Source organism: Chelon labrosus, assembly GCF_963514085.1.
Source record: "Chelon labrosus genome assembly, chromosome: 17".
NCBI classification, from domain to species: Eukaryota; Metazoa; Chordata; class Actinopteri; order Mugiliformes; family Mugilidae; genus Chelon; species Chelon labrosus.
This window is the reverse complement of record NC_140350.1, coordinates 17,613,359-17,634,030: the sequence shown is the minus strand read 5'-3', so window position 1 is coordinate 17,634,030 and position 20,672 is coordinate 17,613,359. Positions and strand designations below refer to the sequence as shown.

General features: G+C 41.2%; 2 protein-coding genes across 5 annotated transcripts in view; both read right to left on the bottom strand.

Annotated features, from left to right (window-relative positions):
• aff4 (AF4/FMR2 family, member 4) overlaps positions 1–15,527 on the bottom strand; it is a 28,193-nt gene extending 12,666 nt beyond the window's left edge. The window contains exons 1-3 of one of the 4 annotated variants that reach the window (XM_084564486.1): positions 15,274–15,527; positions 3,448–3,577; positions 78–857 (exon numbers count right to left, since the gene is read on the bottom strand). In XM_084564486.1, the coding sequence (XP_084420612.1) occupies positions 78–857; positions 3,448–3,573 (906 nt within the window). In that variant the 5' untranslated portion in view covers positions 3,574–3,577; positions 15,274–15,527. Of the gene's footprint in view, positions 1–77; positions 858–3,447; positions 3,578–6,251; positions 6,374–7,573; positions 8,356–15,273 lie in introns of those variants that run through there. The other 3 variants (XM_084564485.1, XM_084564487.1, XM_084564488.1) reach the window with 3 other exon arrangements.
• Positions 15,528–15,696: 169 nt separating this feature from the next.
• On the bottom strand, positions 15,697–20,648 carry zcchc10 (zinc finger, CCHC domain containing 10). The gene is made up of 4 exons (XM_084564489.1): positions 20,556–20,648; positions 19,056–19,217; positions 18,400–18,441; positions 15,697–17,240 (listed from the first exon to the last, which is right to left on the bottom strand). Exons 1-4 carry the CDS (start codon positions 20,594–20,596, stop codon positions 17,003–17,005), a joined length of 483 nt encoding a protein of 160 aa, XP_084420615.1. The 5' UTR covers positions 20,597–20,648; the 3' UTR covers positions 15,697–17,002.
• Positions 20,649–20,672: the final 24 nt, after the last annotated feature.

Sequence of the window (20,672 nt, the reverse complement as noted above, 5' to 3'; positions counted from 1 at the left end):
CAGTAGGAAAAGGAGGAATCATCACAGTATTCACACTTTGATTCAGTGTTCAAATGGGCCTGTCGATCCTGTCTTACCTCTACAGGTTGTGATGGGATCTTAAGTTTTGTAAGCGGGGCCTTGCCGTTGGACTTCATCTCTCCCATGGTGCTGCTGTGCGACTGCCCGCTGTAGCTTTCTGCTTGTGAGCTCTTGGGTTCTGCCGTTTCCTGGCCGTCCATAGGCCGCACATAGGCCGTGGGCTTTTGCAGCATGGAGCTGGGCTTGGGCATGAGAGACGGGGGAAAGGCCTGACTCAAGTGCTGTCCACTGGGGAAGGAGGTGTGAACCCGTGAGGGCGAGTCCCAGTTGGCTTCTCTGTCTCTTGGGGACTTGGAGCGGTAGCGCTCCTTGCTGTGATGCTGCTCGGCGGACAAGGTGTTCCGTGAGTGGCTGCTGGATGAACTCAGAGATCCCTTGGCCGGACTCGCTGTGTGCGACTTTGAGTGCTCTGACCCTCCACTGTGTTTGCTTGACTTCTTTTCCCGCACCTCCCCTCTTTGGCTACTGCTGCTGCCGCTACTGCCTCCGTTGCTCCTCTGGCTGCTGTGGCCGCTTTGGACTCCTGAACGTTTCTGGGACTGGGATGAAGACCCACCCGCTGCAGGGCCAACAGGAGTCCACTTACTGGTCTGGCCACCGCTACCACGCTGGTCCCCGCTAAACAAAGGTGGGCCCGATTTCTCCTCCGAGGAAGACGAGCTGTTAGAAGGTTTACCACCAAGCTTTGGAAGTGTGTCACCGATCGGCTCTTTCATCTCGTCGTAATTGCCCAGCATGCTCTGAATACGGCTGGACAGTTTATCTTCCTTGCTGGACTGAAGAGAGAAACAGAGAATGGGGAAAGAGGAGGTGGGGCAGGAGACAGAGCGATGATGAAGAAAAAAAAGAGTGAAAAACGGATAAAGAGGAGACAGAAAATGAATTGTGATGAAAATAAAATGAGAGAAAAGTGAACAGAGGGAAGCAGAAAAGGGGAGAGAAAACAGAAATTATGGGCACGAGTTCAACCTTTGGATTAACTGCTTTCCATACAGAACCGCAATTATCAAAATGAGAATAATTACAATTCAGAAATAAACACGTTGTCTGAAGTGTTGCGTCACCAATTTTACACTTAAGATAAGATAAATTATTCGATTCGAGATTCTGAAGACAACAAGTAAGCTCGTCCAAACTGAGCCTCCAAAGCCGTGTGTGAACAGAGATAAGGGTCCGCGCCACAGTCCCAACACAGAGGTTAATCAATCACTTTGAGGCGGTGGGTTCCAGTCGACCTGCATGCAGTCACCCCGTGAACAGAAGTCTGTGCGCAATATCCAGTTTCACATGCAGCCTCACACCTCTGTTTTGTTTGACAGATTCACACTGAGGGTGAGGAAACACAAGCCGTTATCTGCAGCAGGAAGTGTGACTAGCTTGGTCATAACGTAGAGCCTCCTGCTAGCGTGGCCTGGCTCACATGTGGCGGAGTGTGCTTGGTGGCAGTAAAAGCATAAACTACCTGCTTTATTGCTGACTTGGTTAGACCTCGAATGGCATAAAAACACGCGGACATAATCGACGCTTTTCAGCCGGCTGGTGCAATATCTCATCACACATACGGACGCTGGCGTGCGCAGTATGCTGGCTGATGACGCTAAATCAACAAAGAATGGAAAGAAAGTACTTGAGGATCTATAAAATTCAGCTGAATTATTACACAGTTTGTTTGACAAACTCTTTGCTCAGAGAGACGCAGACTGCAGCGCTTGGTAGAGTTTACAAAAACAAGACAAAACTACACAAGACCACAAGAAACATTTTCCACGTCCAGTCCCAGACCTGAGGCAGTGCTCTCCGACCGGATGAGCCCAGACAACACTTAAAACTTCACCGAAATAATTTCCTTTATCTTCGTATATAATCCGAATTAGCCTGATCTCTGTGGTTCTTCAGACGCAATCAAAACAGCAACATAAATATAATAGACCATTTGGTTCTGGGTTTACTTGGATCTTTGCACAGTTTGGCTGAGGCCGTCCTTATAGATTGAGGTTCATCACACTTCATTTTGTGCAGCCGAGCGACTGCGCCGTAAAAATACTACTGCTGCGCTGGTCTGCATCTGGGAGGCCACAGCTGCAGCTGTGCGCACGCATGGCCTTTAATGCAAAACACTGTAAACTTCCACTTGGTGAAGCATGACAGAGGGGGAGAAAAGTCAAACGACTGCTTACATAACGGCAGTCGAGAGATACGAGGTAGAGACAAGCCAGTCAGAGATTATGCTCAACGTGCCACTTGTGTTTTCTTGAAAGTAGTTCCACGTTTCTTAAGACAAAATAACAAACATGCACAGAAAGATCTGCCGCAAAGCTCAAAGACTTTCTTTAATATCAGCTTTATATCTTTCACTTTGTTGTGGTCCAAAAATGTGCACCAGCACTCATCACTCACCTCTGGTGGCTTTTTTTAATTTTATTATTATTCCCAGACCTGTCAGGACATATTCCTCACTGCCTCTTTGATGTCTCGCACAAGCTAAAGAGAGGAGCCACTTAACATCTGCTCAAATCTGGTTAGCAGCAAAGATTAGACCAGTACTGAGAACTCAAATCCTCTTTACAATTTACAATTACACTGGAACTGGGAGCTGGCTGGCCTACATGTACTGTATGCATGTGTGTGTCTGGGAGGAAGACATGGGAGGAAGAGCTGTTATTTGTTTACTTTCAACAGCTGTGCTACTACGCAGCTAACCAAAGGCAGGTGTTGTCAGCAGACCGTTTTTATATTTTGTGCAGAGTAAGGTAATCACCGACTTCATCTGGCGGCCAACTATCATTTCATGCAACCCACAACTGTTACTGTAAGGACCTACTCCACTCTCCTTTTACTGTAAAAGGAAACTCTTTTCAACACCTGATTATGATTAACATAGCACAAGCACACAGAGCAGGCAATTACCTCTTTAAATTTGCCTGAGATCACCTCAATTAAAAGAAGGTGGGAGGTCACTTTCAGACTTTGTTGAGATATGTTACAGAAACAACACCACCGTGGGTATTAAAGCATATCTAGCCGTGTTTAAAGTACCACACATACAATGTAAACATCACCAAGAATGAACGGTGCTGCCGGTCACCTTTCCCACTAGTATGACAGCAACAAAACTTTTTGAAGATATTAAATGCGGGTAGAGAGACGCCAGAATAAAGAGGATTTCCTGAAGCTAAACGTTTTTTTCTTCAGGTTAACCAATCCTGCCGCAAATGTATAAAGGCGTCGACACGCGATGACGAAACCGCATCGTCACGAAGGCTCCCTGCAGTACGTGCCGCTCTCACTTCCTGTCGCGGTTAGAAAATTCCTTCTAACTGACTAATGATGAATACCAAAAGTGAACGTGAGTTAAAACAAACTTACCACTTTGTATGGCTCAGGGAAGAGAGGGGAATTTGCTGGAAAGGCCTCTCCTCCTCCCTGTTGGATTTCTTGATTTCTCCTTTCTCTTTCTTTCATTCGGAGCACATTCCGGTCCTCACGGTTCATGTTGCTGTTAATGCAAAAAATAAATAAATAAATAAATGACGAGTCAACATAAAAACAATAAAAACGGACTCCTTCCTGAAACGGCTGAACACTGACGGCCAGAAAGTGAAAGACTTGCGGAGGAAGACACCTGGCGTTTCTGAAAGGATCTACCTAAAAAAAACTTCTCTCGACTCATCATTAGTGAAACCCCACACATCACAAACATGGTGATCACAAGCAGGACCTGTGGGGAAAGTAGTCTCTAATAAGCTTAGGACAGTCTAGACTGTACAGTAGCCTACTTCTACTGCAAATAATCTCCTTGTACAGATGGTCAGCGTGATTTTGTATCACGGCTGAAACTACCAACGACCACACTCGGGTGTTTACACAATTTCTACGTCTTCCATCTCATCAAAATCAGACAGGAAAGTAGAAAACACGCTGGACTAGGTAAAAACGCCATCAAGCGCCAATCTCGGCGTCACGGACTCCGTATCAGGGAGACAATCGTGCCCTTATTTTGCATACGAGCATAATGTGTGTGGTGCAAACACAAAAGCGCATCGCTATTTAAAGGGCAATGCCCATGTAACAGACACTGGATATGCAAAGACATCTTTATTTTATTGTCAAACTTTGCGTAACATGTTTGGTGAGTTTCTAAATATTAAAACACAACTGAAGAACCAATAATCTCTGTCTCTCTCTCTCTGTCCCTCTCTCTCTTTCAGTTGTGCACCCTGTTTACCAGAAAGCGACTACAGAGCTTTTAAAATGGAAACAAGCACACGGTCAGCCAAGCATGTCGCATCCCGGTTTAGGTCGACAGCTTCGAGCTCTGCCAGTGACAACAATGATTATTAAGGCTGTTGACGGAGTGCGATTATCCATCAGCAAGCACCTGACCTCCTCCTAGATTATAAACGCATCACACCGGGTCGTTTTTTTTTTTTAACCTTTACCTAGCACAACAAAAGTAGGGGAAACTGGCTGCAGAACGACGACACAGAACGAAGTCAAGTTAGAAACGAAAGGCAGTCAAATCATCCGAAACTTTGCAAGATCTTAGAATGACTTGTGCATAAAAAAGGTTAAATATTTATATGTGAGATTTCTGACTAGCCGTCATTAATGTTTATCAGCAAATCTAAGCAGTAATTCTGGAAGAAATCTTTTTTTTTTTCCCCTCACAAAAACCTAAGACTGTTTTACATCATCAACACCACCCAACTGTGAGTCATTGCTCATAGCAGCCAGTGTGATTTACACTTTATAGCTCGGCTACATCAAGCAAAGGCTTAAGAAGAGACCAAGGCCAGAACCGCTCTGCAAAACATGCCGTTTTCAGAAACAGTTTTATCAGCAGAAGTGTAAACAAAAGACGAAAAACATTTGTTTGGGCTGCACACCATCTATCAACACGTCCAGTCTCTTGGTTTTTATTTAACTCGCGCCGATAAGAACCCACCTTAGACGATACACCGTCAAAAAGCTAAACAACAGACACCTCCCGCGATGAGAAACTTGCTACAACAGGACTGACCACTGGTTGACAAGCGTCGCCAAACACAGCAGTATGGAAGATTTACTGAAGCCGCTTTCTCGTAAATTCTGCTTAATGTTAGTTATTTCGTCGACAAGCACCAATTATCATTTGTAGGCCTTTTATGCTATAAATGTTGCCTGTGGTTTGAGGAAAAAAAAGCATATCAAGTGGTCAAATACTGAAACTAAATGATGACGTACCAAGGGTGCTTTCAGTGTGCTGTTGTAGTAGTAGTAGTAGTAGTAGTAGTGCATGTATATGTAAATGAGGAGTGTTGGGAGTGGGACTACATGTGTGAATGAGCCACTGTTAGCACAGTGATAGATGATCAAATGCCCCAGGCACAGGATCTTTTGTAAACACTGCTCTCGACCATTCTGCTCAACTAACTGACCTAATCTACTGGTTTTTATTAGTTGAGAATGGGGGTGTTACTCAGTTACGTTACCGTATACACCAATCAGCCACAACATTAAAACCACAGACAGGAGAAGTAAATAACATTGACCACCTTGTGACAATACAGTGTTATTCCTGTGGATGTTACTTAGACATGTACCACGCACCTAGACCAGACTAGGCTCCCCTATCCAATAGCAATGATACTCCTTGATGGCAGGAGACATCTCCAGCAGGATGCAGCCTGACACAGGCACACACACACACAACTCAAGAAACACATGAAGAACAGCACAAGGTGTTGACCTGGCCTCCAAATTCACTAGATCCCAAACTGATCAAGTATCTGCAGGATGATCCACAGAGGCCCGTCCCCTCAACCTATAGGACCCAAAGACAACATTGTGTTGCCAGACACCACAGGACACCCTCAGAAGGCCCATGTCCATTCTCTGATGAGTCACAACTGTTTTGGAGGCACAAGGGAGACCTACACGATATTAGGCAGACGGTCATAATGTTATCCATTTTAGCAGTGTAGGTTCACATCTCAGTTGTTGGTTTCAGCAATACTGGAGTACAGATGTGTAATAGTCTGCAGCCTGCAAAAACTAATACTATCAAGGAATCTGTATTGTTAAAAAAAGGGATCTAAACTTGTACTGTATGAAAAGAGAAAAAACAATGAAAGTGTACATTTGCTTTTGAATAAACAAGGAAGTACTCCAGGTACCCACATGTTACAAACCTGGTGTTGTTGACATGACGTAGCAGTGAATGTGGAACAAGCTTCTGAGCTTAACCCGTTTTAAAGTTGGCCTTAGATCAGCTTTAAAACTACAGGAGGTTATATGCAGCAGCAAAGCAAAACACAGATCAGGAATTGTTTTATGTGAAAAATATAAAGTCTAAAGACGAGCAGGAGGGACGTCACAAAACCAGGCCGAGTAAATATGAAAACTGATTTTAAAAACGGCATTTTTTTGCTAATTCAATGTGCTGTTGGACCTTGTTCTGTGCAGCATCATTTTGTCATCAACTATGGTTTAAATCAAGAACGTGTTTTTCATTTCAGCTTACGGTTTCCTGGAAAAAAAACAAAAAAAAAAAAACTTAACTTCAGTTACCTATGCATCAACGTGTTTACAATATGGGGGACGGGAGCTGGTGTCTGCAAATACGGCTTAGCATCACAACGACGAATGCTATCACCACACAGAATTAAGAAGGGATGTCTAACATGCCAAAGCGAATGGTAGAAAGGGATGTCTCCAGTCTTGGGTCAGAATTCCCCCAGGAACAGGCTAATGCCATCTACTATCGTTTGGGACTAATGGAGGTCCGCAAAGTCCAACTGAGCCTATATCATCCTTTCTGAGTGCAGAATCTAAAGCTGTGCGTTGTAAAAATGAAATGTGACCACACATTCAGCTACTATTGACCTGTGGCGCTCAACGAAACTGAACACTAATGCTTTATATTATTATCAGGCTTGTGTGGGAAACCCCAAGTACAAGTATATCTCAATTTTATGCTTGAGGGGCAGATAATAGATGAGCTTTAATTTGCATTTTTGGCCAAGACTACGTCCAAGACTCAAGTCTTCAACTTCAGCCAGCGTAGTGAGATAGGATATAAGTATGCCGTCTTAAAGAGTCATTGGTAAACAATATCACTCCTCACACAAGCTCAGCGTGTAGTATTATCAGAGTGTACTGGCCAGCTACATTTTTTTTTTGTAGTCATTCAACAGTGTGCCAAACTCAAAAGGTCAAAGTCTCCAGAGTTGAACAAGCAGTTCACTCTGTACCTAAATTAATCAGCTCATGTGTCTTTCTACCTCATAACAGAACAGTCAAGCCACATCCTCAAGGCAAGCAAAAAAATAACTTAAAAAAAAGGAAAAAAAGAAGAAGAACTGATGTTATCTGAGCACCATGAATACAGGACTGGATTTATGTGGCATAACCCTTATGCGAGGCCAATCGGAAAAAAAAAAAAAAAGAAAACATATTATGTGACTTGTAAGAGAAAGAAGTGAAAGCAGCCAACTAGTTGTTCATTTCTTACCCTGACTGAGAGGCCATGGCCCCAACCACTGAAACATTGGAAGGAGGAGGGGAGGAGGGCTCAGAGGATCTCCCAGGGATTCAGAAGTATTCTCGTCATGGCTTGACAGCCCAGATTCGTACGCCAACCCCCTCCAGTGAAAACAACCTGACCCTTTCTTTCACTAAACGCATCTGTGGGCGCCCTGCTAGAAAAGTGCAACTACGGTTTCTTTACTCGACTCGAAGGTACAGTGTATTTCCTTGGAGTGGAGACAAATCTGACTTAGGGAGGGGAGGTGACTGCTTGTTCTCGGGAGATACCACATGGGCAAACAGCAGGGGTAGTCACATGTTTCGGTGAAGTGTGCGAGCAGCCGAAGGTTTTTTTTTTTTTTTTTTTTTGCTTCCGTTTGGGTTGATTTGTGGTCAAGGTGTGTGTAGAGCGCAAGCGAGGTGAGAAGAGGTTAAGGGTGAATAAGTAACGTCGGAGCGTGCGAATGTTGAGAGCAACTGATGGGAGAAAAAAAGAGAATGGTTTGGCCGGTCTTCTTTCCACAAGGGTGCCAGAAAGCTTCACTAAAAGCACCTAGGGCCAGTTTTAATCTTGAAGTATGAGGAAAAAAAATAACTGCTCAGCAAGGAGCAGAGGAATCTTTTAATCTCAGTTAATTAAGCACATGAATTATCTGAAGGACGCACTGGCCGAGCACAGCGATCAGCAAGAATCTGTGAAGCCTGCAGACTCGCTGTGGAGCAAAGAGACGTATTATAGGAGTTAATTACAGCTTCCAAGTTAAACCCAAATTTAAGACAAGTAAAGAAAAAAGCCATATAATAAGAAGTGGTTTATAAAAAAACAGGAGGATTAACATTCAGTCAAAGAAAGCCTTAAAGAAAAAATAATTTATAAGAAAAAAAGTATTACAGGCCAATTAAGGAGAACATCTACAGGGAGGAAAGACGGCACTGAGGGGAATAAATCTCACCTCTCTTCAAGAATGGCACGGTCCACCTCCTCCCATAAAAGGAGATGTTATTTTACACCACAGGGCCTCTCCTCCACGTGATGTCACTGCCCTCAGTAGGACCCAGCCAATCGGAGCTCGTCTATCCGTCAACAACCTCCCTCCCTCCCCCATTGTGCCCCGAGCACAGGGGCAAAAGCGCCCATGCAGCTTGTTAAAGTCACAGCGTGCATGTTTCCAGCGCGCCGGGCCGCACAAAAAAAAACACGAGGGACATATTCATCTGCTGCTGCGTGCGATGACGACACATGCCTACAAATGTGGCATCACCGCATGTTGCAATGATTTTTATACGTTACAAACACTCTGAATAACATGCCACTTCTTGTCTGGCATGTCTCCAGGTGTTAACATTTAAATCACTTTAATGCCTAAAGAGCAGAATATGTATCGAGCAATTTTGTAGTGGCACTACTAGCTACTTTCTTTATTTACAACTTTGTCAGTCCTGGATAAGAGAAAGGTTTTCCTCCTCTTGCGCTTTTTTGTTTTTTCGTCCAATTTTTTTTTTTCTTCCCCCTGTGGAAAATTCCTTGTCTGAACTGAAGCTTTAAGGGCAGCAGATGATGTATGTTGTTCAGATTTTGAAGCTGCAATTTGTGATCCTTTACAATGCAAATTAAGACTTTGCAGCGGTGTAACCATACCACTTTTAAAACTTTACAAAACTATCTTTATCCATCACCTATGTTCTTCATACGATCCATCTACAACATCGACTATTTCTTCTTTACATGTAAACTTTACTTTGAATTGCTTAACTATACAACTTAATAAAGATTTATACATTTTTCCCTACGTTTAGGTCAAAGATCAGACCTTTTATAGTGTTTTTGTTGGTTACTTATCATGGCATTGACAGGAAAACACAAAGAAAACAACAGAAAAGCAACTGGGAAAAATTTTCAAACTTGGGAATCTCCCTTTCACTCTTTAATAAATACACTTTCGATATATGTGAACAGAGAAGAGATGTAGGTCTTCTCAGCGGAAATGTTCCTGTAACTGAAAAATATCAACTTTACACCGAATTTAAATGACAAACCATTATTGTAATCTCCGTCTTTAAGCGCGCGCTTGAGCAGTTATTTTTAAGCAACTAAATAATAAATGGCGGTTACTTTTAGAAACAGAATCAGACTACTACCCTTGGTTGATTTGATCAATAAGTCGCTCATTAAGTAGAAAATGTAACTGAGCAGCCACAAACCTACGTGATACGAAATTTTAACAGCAGCGGAAGGTTTCAACCCACTGCAACAACTAGAACGACCCTTTGGAGGAATTCCCCAGTGAATACTGGATATTAAAAATATTCAGTTATGTTTACACAAGCCGAAAAGTGTCACCATTCAGACGGGGTTTCGTAAAAATGATTTCTTTCTAATAATTTCGACAGCCAATTGTCAGTAAATGGGTTCAGATGGGCAGCCAGTGCCACCACCCCTGGTGCTTTTGAAGCAAACCTGCTGACTGCAGGAATTCCAGAGGGAGTGTCCATTCAAATGCTGCAAAACTGCCTCATAAAAAAAAAAAAAGAAAGGAGCAGTTTGGGAAGGACTGCTGTCAGCACCAGATGCAGCCCGGGGACAAGAAGTCCATGCAAACCAGCCAGAAAATTAACAGCTTTTAAAAAAAAAACTATAACTTACATAAAAGATCTAAACTTTTCTTCAGGAAACTTCTCCAAGCACAATGACGGCTTATCATTATATCAATACTGCGGAAACATCTTCCCCCTCCTCCAAACAATACAGGAAATGAATAAGCCTGATTTTTATTCTTTGAATTAACCATTTATTTTGCCGAGGAACACGGCATCAAAAGGAGCTTTCTTGAGTTCCTGCTTCAACAAAAGAAAACCCCTTCAATATGTCCATGTGGCTTCAGATTAGCTTCAATTAACATATCAAAACAAGACTTAGGACTTGATTGGCATGTTCTCGAAACAAATGCTTATATCCTTTCATTGAGGCAGGTTTGAAGCATTTGAACTGACTCACCGCCTGGAATGCCTCCACTCAGCAGGCGTGCATTATCTGAATCAGAGGGAGCTTTTAGCATTTACCAATCAGGGCCCAGTAGTGTGACTGTTGTGCAATTAAAAAAAAAACAAAAAAAAACAATGAATCATATTAATTTAGAAGCTTTTCTTCCGGAGAACCTGCTTATCAAGAGGTGTTGAGAACTTAAGACTCGGATTAATGATAAACGTAAAGTTTGAAAACTGCACTCTACTTCATATGACACGTTAAAATCAGACTGAAAAACAAACATTTCAGTGGAAGTTTTTTTTTAATTTTTAGGCCAACACTAAAGTAATTCCCTATTAAACCGTACTTGGCATGTCTTAGCATCCACCTAGAAAGTTCTGAATTCATAAATTGTGTCAACTCACAGCTTTGGCACAGATAACTCCGGGTAGTTTTTCTGCCATAATGTTAGTGGAACATGTCACGCACCCCTCAATTATCTTGGCAACATTTCAAAAGAACTTGCGTCATTCAAGCTCCGCACAGAGAACACCAAGCCTTGTCAAGAGGCTTTTGCTTATGACCGACTGAATTTTTTATTATTTTTTTTAAAGAAATTCACGTTCACGCCCTTGCTCCTCATTATTGATGATGTATGTACTTAATTAGGAAATGGCATTCACCAAATCTAACACAAACATAAGAACCCTACGCGGCGTTATACTCCGATATACTCGCTTTCTTTTATTGACATGCAGTAACACCCACCCACATAAAACTCTCAACTTGGCATGGAGGCATGACTTAACTCTCTTAGTCAGTTTTTTGCCTCCCAGAAACTAACAATTACGCAGCTGAAACTCGACTCGGGCCATTTTAAAAACTGCAGATGTGACGCAAACCTATACTGCGACAACGCGCAAATCAAAGATTCCCCCCCGAAATGTGATAAGAGCAAAGGCGGTTCAAAGAGTGCCGCATTCCTGCTGAGGAGCCGGAGGAATTTCTGAATTGTGCAATAAATGTTACACGCGTCTGTAACATCATTACAACTCGGAACAGTCCGAACTAAATCTCGTGCTGGAACATATACGTCTGCCCGCGAACAGAAGCGTGCCGACCCATAACATAATACTCCAGAACACGTCAAATGTGAATACAAGTGAAGTAGAGCTACAACTAATAGCTGATTAACTGAATTCAAATTGATCTGCAAATCATTATTATTATAGTTATTTCTAAGCAAAAATGTGCAACTTAAAGCTTCTCAAATGAGGATTTGATGCTTTTCTTTGTCCAATATGAAACCAAAACATATACAAGGAGCTTTACCTAACATACAGATTAATAGAGAAGGGAAAATAAAGCTGATAGCTGATATAGCCATCACACAGACACACACGCACACTTTTCACTGTTTATATCACTGACCTATTTGTTATTCCCTGCAATGCACTTAACCTACTCAGAAAATACAGAGTGCCAATAATTCCCACGACAGTTTATCACATATATATATTACTGCTCCAACGGAATACAGACCTGAAACTCTGTGTGTGTGTAATATAGACACACCACACAGCGCAGGTCTATGCAAAATCTGAGAAATAAGAAAAGTCCATAATGAGTTTCACCTGCACAGGACTATGCAGCCACACACAAGAGCTTAACTACCATCCTACAGAACAAAAGCTGAAGAACAGATGCACGAGGTCAGGACATAGTGAGTAGCATATTTTTCTGCTGCGTGAGCAACAGTACTGAGGGCTTTAAAAAAAAAAAAAGGCTGCTGATGTCTGATTAGATTCGAGCTAATTAAACTGGCAGACTCTGGAAGAGTCTTCAAACAACTTACTTTTAAACTGGCTGCTCTTTGTTAGGGAAATATGATTTGATTATAAACTTGGAGACTGTAGCTGGAGAGAGAATTATCTCTTAAAAAGGTAACGTTAAAGAAGGGAAACGCAACATTTGAACAATACAGAAATCCGACACTTGTAACGCTTCGTATTTGACATATTCGATTCACTTCAGTCCTCAAAGGGAGGTGAAGATGGAGGTGATGAGACAAGACAGGGAAGTATTCTTGATTTCGTTTATTCAGAGAGGGGACTGCACAACTTTGTGAAGACGGTCTTTCAGTCATGTACAATGAGTTGTTGTCGAACAGCGTCAAACGCGACATTGCTCGTTTCCCACAACACCCAGCATGTGAAACCGCACTGTAGTACAACTGAAATGCACAATAGACGTGTCAAAGCCAAAGAAAACATGCACCCACTGCTCTGTCTGGAACGGACAAACAAGTCACCATAACATCTTGACAAGAGCATGTGCCCTTTGCCTTGGCAACGGAGGAAACAGTTATACTGGAGCCTCCGAGCAAAACCTAAACAGGAAGTGAGGACGATTTCACAATGAGCTGCGTCAACAGAGAGCGCAGTTGCAGATCGACTTCAAATAGGCTGTTTATGTCACAATTTAACAAGAGCGAGTGAGCTTTGCTCCCGTCTCATATGTCCAATTACGCTTTTCATTAGGTTGTTCGATTGTTAGCTTTACTCAAAACTATTACATGCAGCCATCACGCTGTCACATACTTGAAAACTTGCCTCACTGCTCAACATCTCTGCAAGAAAACTAAAAAACTAAACCACTGTTTTAACAGTTTACGTGCTCTAAAGCTTCTCTTTGACTATTTTAAAAGTAAGTATTAAAAGTTCATGTGACAGTGATATTTGGTTTTATTCTTTAACCCTTTGGCACAGCCTGAAGAAGACCCGGTATTTGAGTTAAAGTTTCTGACACCGTACTATCATAGTACCCCCTTAAAGCAAGGTGGGTTGCTTTAATACGCTTTTAGCACTACATACTGGTCCGGTGAAAACCAATGCATTCTAACATAACAACCCTGCACGAAACCACCGCCGCTCCCCACTTTATGAAATGTTCAGTTTATGGTGAAACATCGTAAGATAGGTGGCAATTAAAGTGTACGATCCTTCTGGAGCATGCAGTTTGTGGCGTTGTTAAATTGGACCAAATTAAACACAATAGTCTTTCTGCTACGTAGCCTACGTTGCCACCACATGTGTCGCTACAACTCAGTTTTACTACAAACCACGGCGTCCAAAATTAAAACAATTTGATCAACAGCTCGACCAGTTATTTAAAACAACTGCTGAACACCATAACTTTTAGCGTAGCACTAGTGTACCTAATGAACTGGCAAGTGTGTGTCGTTAACACCATCACCAAACATGTGGACTGCCTTCTGTATTACAAAAACTGTGAAAACTACCACACCATAGTTTGGAATAGTCAGTACTTTTCTTGCAGACTTTCTTTTGTCTTATTTGGCAAATACTGCAGCTAGGACGGGGCTTTCTCGGTCTCCATTAAACATGAATGCAATGATCATTTGTCACGTGTCCACACTAAACCTAAACTCTCGCACACTTTCATGTATTCAGGAACAACTGCAACCACAACCCTGAGCCTAAGTGCCTAAACTCCAGACTACAGTTGTTGTGTCAGTTCACAGTTAAACTGCCATAAATGAGTTCATGACCTTTAGGGATCCCCCCCCATCATGAAGTGTCAGCCCTAGATAAACCAGTTAGGTGCACTGTCCTGGTTTCAGCGTGCCAAACCCTCCACCATATGCACATGAATCCGTGATATTACTAACTGCTGAGAGAAACTCTAGACTTATGATACGTTTACGGGCCCTTCCCCCAACTGTGGCACGTAAAATGGCTTCCCAGAAAAGCATATCAGCTGTCCCTTTGCTCGACCAAAGCACACACACACACTGCTGTGTTGCCTTGCCACGAAATTGTAATTTCGATGCAAATCGTAAGGACTTGACCGAGCTAGGAGCGACACTGAGAGTCATCTGACATTATTAATGCAGCATGCAATATGCGGAAGCTAGAGGACAGCAGACCAAAACTTTTTGCTAGTCACTATGAGGAAAGCGACGACTCTCATGGGCCTCGGATTAGTTAAATTGTTTTATGTGCGAGAGAAAAACTGCAAGCAATTATTACTACTACTAATAATAATAACAATAATAGTTTGTTAGCTTTTATCAACTACACAGATTAGACTTTAATTGCAGTAGTAAATGTATTGTTTATTTGCATTATAAATAAACTCCGATTAGATTGCACTTGTGTCAAATACTTATCTCGTTTTCGAGTACATAAATGAGTGCCAAGTTGGCAAACTTTGACGTGTAAATTCGTGTCAACCACAGCTAAACACAGAAAAACACAAACATCAGACGTCATTACCTGTTAGCTAACGTTCCAGGAACAAAAACATGACCACTGTCCCTGCGATGTTTGCCTTCGTTTTCAAGATAGCGAAGACACTGCACGTCTTAAAACGAACATTTTTTTTTAGCTTTTCATATACACAAAACATATTTCGCTTGTTCAAGGTTTCCTGCAACAGAAGTAGTCACAACGTCTAACCCAATCATTAGCAAGCGGCTAACATGCTACATATAGGAGTACCTGCATCTTTCGCTTTAGCATAACGTTAGCTAGCCAAACCTGCTAGCAGCGTTCTGAGGCTAGGCTAGCGGCTAGCTAGCTCCGAACCCATTGACATTATTTGCGGAAATTTAAATTAACATCCGCTCCCAATGTCAGATAACCATTTGGCACAGTGAATCACCACACAACGTCTCTCGTAATGCTCGGCATCCTTACCTCTTGTCTCCTTTTTAGGCCCAAATCATTCTAGCTATTGGAAAGCTCTTTTCTCTTTGTCTTTTCCACTTCCAGTTTACACGCAAAATGGACTCAGCAAAACGCTATAACAGCTAAAATAGTAAAACCAAACTGGTGGCCCTCATCTTTTTCCTAAAACGCAACTGTGGATCGAGCGGAAAACAAAATAAAATCATTTTCTCCCTCGTTCAATTGATTTACTCCTGGATAGAAGTGACTGATAAGGTAAGACTGCTAGCTAAGTTAAGCAGCCAGCAGGTACCACAGACAGGACTGAATGCATGGATGGCAGCAACCGGAGCTGCATTTGAGGTTATCGGAAATATCCAAATCCAACCGGATGACAAGTATACGACGTCTGAGTTACAGTTTTATTATATTTTGTAAACTTGACAGGGAAACTACATAACTTCGGCGCAATGTGGATGAGGCGCCACTTAAAAAAACAACAAACAATGACCTTAATTTTTAAGTTGTTTATACTACCAGAGGGAATTCATTATTTTGACAGCGGACATATGAGATTCCACAACAAACAATGACAAATAACAACAGAAGCAATAAGAACATTTATAATAAAGTTCGGTCCCACTTAGGAGACGATTTAAATTGTCCCTCTGAAGTTTGTCAAACAACAGCACAGCTAGTTCCACAGATTCCGACTTCACGTGAATGCAACACTCCCGTGACGCACAGGTTTGTCAGACTTGACGAGAAGGACGGAAATCACGGAGTGTTTCATTGTTCCCTGCTGTTGACTGATAGCCTCATCTAATTTTAAATTTTAAAACCGGATTGCTAAATCCAGTTGTCACGCACCTTTGGGTGACAAAAAATAAAACGAAAATACGTGTATATTTAGTTTCACACATGATTACCTACTGTCCTTCCTCCTATTTATAGTGACATTTGATTTTCCCACATAGTTGAAACTTATTTGTGTTTTAATGTAGTAAAATTCATATTTATGTTAGTTTGCAAGTTCTTAAAGACAGACAAGGCCTGCCCTGGACAATCACAAACTCCTGTAGCATAACTTATATCATTTCTTGGCACAGTTTTAAAATATATTCTTTTTGGAGTTATCAAAAATCCATTTCTAAGCAATTTATTCTCAAATGCATAGAGGTAAAATCATTACACCATGTTATACTGTAGCAAAATAAAATCTCTTACAATAGCAAACTGCAAAAGCCTTAAAAACAAAAACATATTTATTTTACAGTGGCATAAGCAAATGTAGTTCTATTGCGACAAGACTTTTAAACCAAACTTTAATTCGGTTTCCTTTTTTTTTTTTTAATTTACGTTCGTCACATTTTCTTGGATAGGTCTTGTGTAGGTTCTCGGTATGGTGTTGCTTTATAAAGGTTGTGAACTGTACATATTAACTCGGACAGAAAATATCCTAGGTACAAAATCACAAGATTAAACAGGAATAATGACATGTGTTTCCTTAGATATTTAAAGTTTACGTCCTACAAACTTGAAAAAAAGTCGCGCTAGAAGAGAGAACAGGGAAAATAACAGTGGGCAACTCAAAATAAACTCTTGTTCTCGTCTTATCCTTGTCTATTATTAACAAACCTGTGTAACGGTCCCACTCATTCAGATGCAACCAACTGTGATGGGTTTTACAAATAAATTCATCAAAACTTGGGGAATCAAAAACAAGAAAAAAAAAAAAAAACCCCTCATTCGATCATATTCATTTCTTCTTTTTCTTCTTCTTTGGAGGTCCCTGGTCTGAATCGCTGCTGCCTGAGTCTGAGCTGTCTGAGGACGTAGAGGAGGAGGAGGAAGAAGATGAGGAAGAGCTGTCATCGTCACTGTCGCTGCTGCTGTCGCTGTCATCCGAAGAGGAGCTGGAGGAGTCGCTGCTGTCTGACGATGAGTCACTGGAGGAGCCGCCTGAATCACTGCTGCTGTCACTGGAGTCTTTAGACCTGAGAGCGAGCGGCCAAGCACAAAAGGGAAAACGTGAACATACAAAACCGAACACCTGTCACGGTCGCAGAGATGTTACGTGAGCCATGCTGGCTGTCGTGTCATGTCTCACAGAAAAAAAAAAGAAAGAAAAAGACTGAACCATTTCATAACTTGCCGACTCTTCTCCCACTCAGTTTACAGACACTGGAAGTGACATGACGCAGTGCTGGGATCAGTCACCTCAGGTCAGTAGGTACGATTATACAATTCATTAGGTAGAACTTCCTGACTGCATTTATTTCAATGTTTACAACATTTTTGATGTGAGATTTTCTAATATTATTCTGTTTTTCAAAGCATCCTTTAGTCATGTATACAGCACATGAGGAATATTAATCTTAATTGCATTAGACTACGCAACCATGCCTTTTTCAGTCACAGTAGAAACAGTATGGGTGATGATCAACAATAAAGGTGTGATTATCCACTCTGCAAAAGCAAAAACTAATAAACAACACATTTGTGCTTTTTAGAACCAGGTACTGAAATTACAGTTTATATAAAAAAAAGTTACTAAAAATAAAAAATTAGGCTTGCAGTCGCCAATAATCTCCACTAGGGGGCAATGTTAATTCATATTTCAGTCTACAATGTTAGGAAAGATTTTAGAATCAGTTAAAGCTTATGACCAGGAGTGGAAACGTGAAGCTGTGAAAGAGGTCACCTACGTTAATCTGGAAAGAGAATCATCCCAAAAGAGACGAGGAGTGGCTCTCCCACATGATCACACCGACTTCCTGACATCCACTCCACATGACTCTCATGTGACTGAAACGACTAACATGATGTGACCTTACAGACCCTTGTGTGACCGTGTATGACATGACCCAAACAAACGGAAGCAAACTCCTCACAAACATAGAAAAGTAGATAATAAGCTTTTTCCCACAACATAAAACGTGTCACGTGTCTGTTTTTTTGATTGTTGATTAAGATGCGCGCAAACATGTTTTATTTATGTTAAAATGCAGTTGAGACAATGCCTAAAACAACCCATGCCACAAATGTGACTGAGCAGACATATCATTTGGCATCAGGGACCAAAATTATTTAAGTAGATCATCAAAGAACATCATCAGCAATGCCAAAACACTGTGTAATAAATATCTCACTTACTTCTTTTTAATTTTCTTCTCACTGGAGCCTTCTCTTCCTGGTCTGTAAAGACAATAATAATAATAATAATAGTAATTATGCATCTGCATTTGTGCCTGTGCATCATGTGGCACTTTTTCAGACATAGGAAACATACCCATACAAAAAAGGACACCCTAGCTCGAGCATTGACAGAGATTAAGAAATTAATTTCACAGTCTCAGTAATAGCTGTGAACTTTTCTTTCACAGCATGTCTATTTTTCTCTTGGTGTGTCCTTTTCTGGTCACAACAGTGACTCCATTCAGTATCTAGACTAAACTGTCTTCAGTGTGTTTTTATGCTCCAAGGTACACAGTGTCTTACAGCATTGTTTCATAGTTAGACACCGACACTGACAAGCCACATTCCCTGACTACTCAGTTGAGTCTCGTCGGCCACTTCATTGTCAAACAGTGCAAACACCAGCTTCTCCTAACGTAATTTATATCCTGAATGGGCTCTGCTTTTCATACGCCCTAAAAGTGTTCTGAGTCAATTAATTACTTCCAATACAGTGTGTGCACTAGAGCTGTAGGGAGAGCAGTGTCAACCCTTTTGTGAGAATGGTGGCATTTTAGTGGAGAACTACCACCTCGCCTGCCGTCACCAGAGACGAACTGACAGAGGCGACTCACCCAGTGATGCTCAGGGGTTTGTTTTCATTCTCTTTGAGTTTCTTTTTCATCTCGGTTGTTCTCGTTGGTCTGTGTACGTATTTTCGCTTCCCTGTGCACTCGTAGGTCCAGTGTCCCATCTCCAGACACTTCTGGCAGCGCACATTTTGTTTGTTTGCCTCCCTGTATGCAATAAAACAGACACATCAGAACAAAGCTGTCGTCCAAAGATAGACATTGACAGTCCCTGCAAATGTACGCATTAAATCAACAACAACTGCTACTACATTTCCAGCTGAGTTTTTAGCTTTATTAACTGCAGGAAGTTATTGGGAATTTTAAACCTCATCAATGCTTTAAGATGCTGGCTACTATTTTAAATTACCATTCTACAGTCATTGAATTCCTGAAATAAATGCCATCTGTTCACCTATCATCATATTTGCTATGATTAATCTAATGAAACTACTGAAATGTTACGTAACATTATGATTAATAGTCTGGAAACATGACAGTTCATAAAATAAATCAAAATAGTTTTAGAAAGTTAACATTTTTTATACTGAAGATTATTTTCCCCATTGAAAGATCAAGAATGTGAATATATTTTAATTTAAAGGTTTAAGTACTGAATGTGTATTGGTTGATTAAGAGATTAAGATGCCCTGACAAGTTTAAGACAAGTATGGATAGATAAATATTCCCCAAGAAATTTTGTATAACAATACTGTGAACAATATTTTGTATCTGATGTGTAAAGTATGACTGATAATAACAGGACAGAATAACTTCCCTGAGTTTTATTGTCATTGTCTGGCAAAAATACAGTTTAGCAGCTCTCTGATTTGAAAGCAATAAAAATAGAAGCTACAGCAGCATAAAGATAAAAACCATAGCAGCACTATGCAATACAATCTATTATATATACAAGTGAAACCACACAGTAGCGAACAAATGAAAGTAATTAGTACAGTGGTGAATGAAAGTGACTTTGATATACAAATAGATGTGGTGGAGGTTCATTTTTAAAACAATACAGTGAGTCAGCCCAACACTGCTTGTGGCAATTTACTTATTTTGAAACTGTCGGTAGTGTAGTAGTTATTGTCAGGATACGAAAATGTCTTGTTTGGTTCTCTGGACAACAGCAGAAATGATAAAAACTAAATGTGCCGCCATAATCCTATCAGCTTTTTTTTTTTTGTGATGGATGTCAGACATCTTATCGCATACTTAAATTAATAGTGTAATAAGGAGCGTGTTAAGTCCCCTCCTAAAAAACTAACTAAAGGGCGTGAACACGGATAACAGCAGGTCTGATAAATAATCTAATATTAACGTATTGTACATAAAGGCAGCGGCGAATTTGTGCTCGCACTAAGCCCTGCAGCGGTCCTAATTCCTGTCCTATATCTCACACGCTCGACGAGCTCGATGTCCTTTAAGTTGAAGACAAGACAACTGTATTCATACAAACATGAAAACGACGCGGCTGTATCTAATAAACTAAATTATACTCACGCTTGCCTCCTGGCTATTATTCTATGCATGGGAGTCGCCATGTTGCAGTTTACTTTTTCTTCTTCGTTGGTTTCAGTTTAGTGCGTATTTCCGGCGAACTTAATAACGTTAGCACCC

Excerpts from the sequence above, each read along its gene's own strand:
- zcchc10 (XM_084564489.1), bottom strand. The coding sequence starts at position 20,596 with ATGGCGACTCCCATGCATAGAATAATAGCCAGGAGGCAAGC. Across the intron at positions 19,218-20,555 it reads ATAATAGCCAGGAGGCAAGC|GGAGGCAAACAAACAAAATG; the intron begins GTGAGTATAATT and ends TATTGCATACAG. Across the intron at positions 17,241-18,399 it reads GAGAAGAAAATTAAAAAGAA|GTCTAAAGACTCCAGTGACA; the intron begins GTAAGTGAGATA and ends GCTCGCTCTCAG.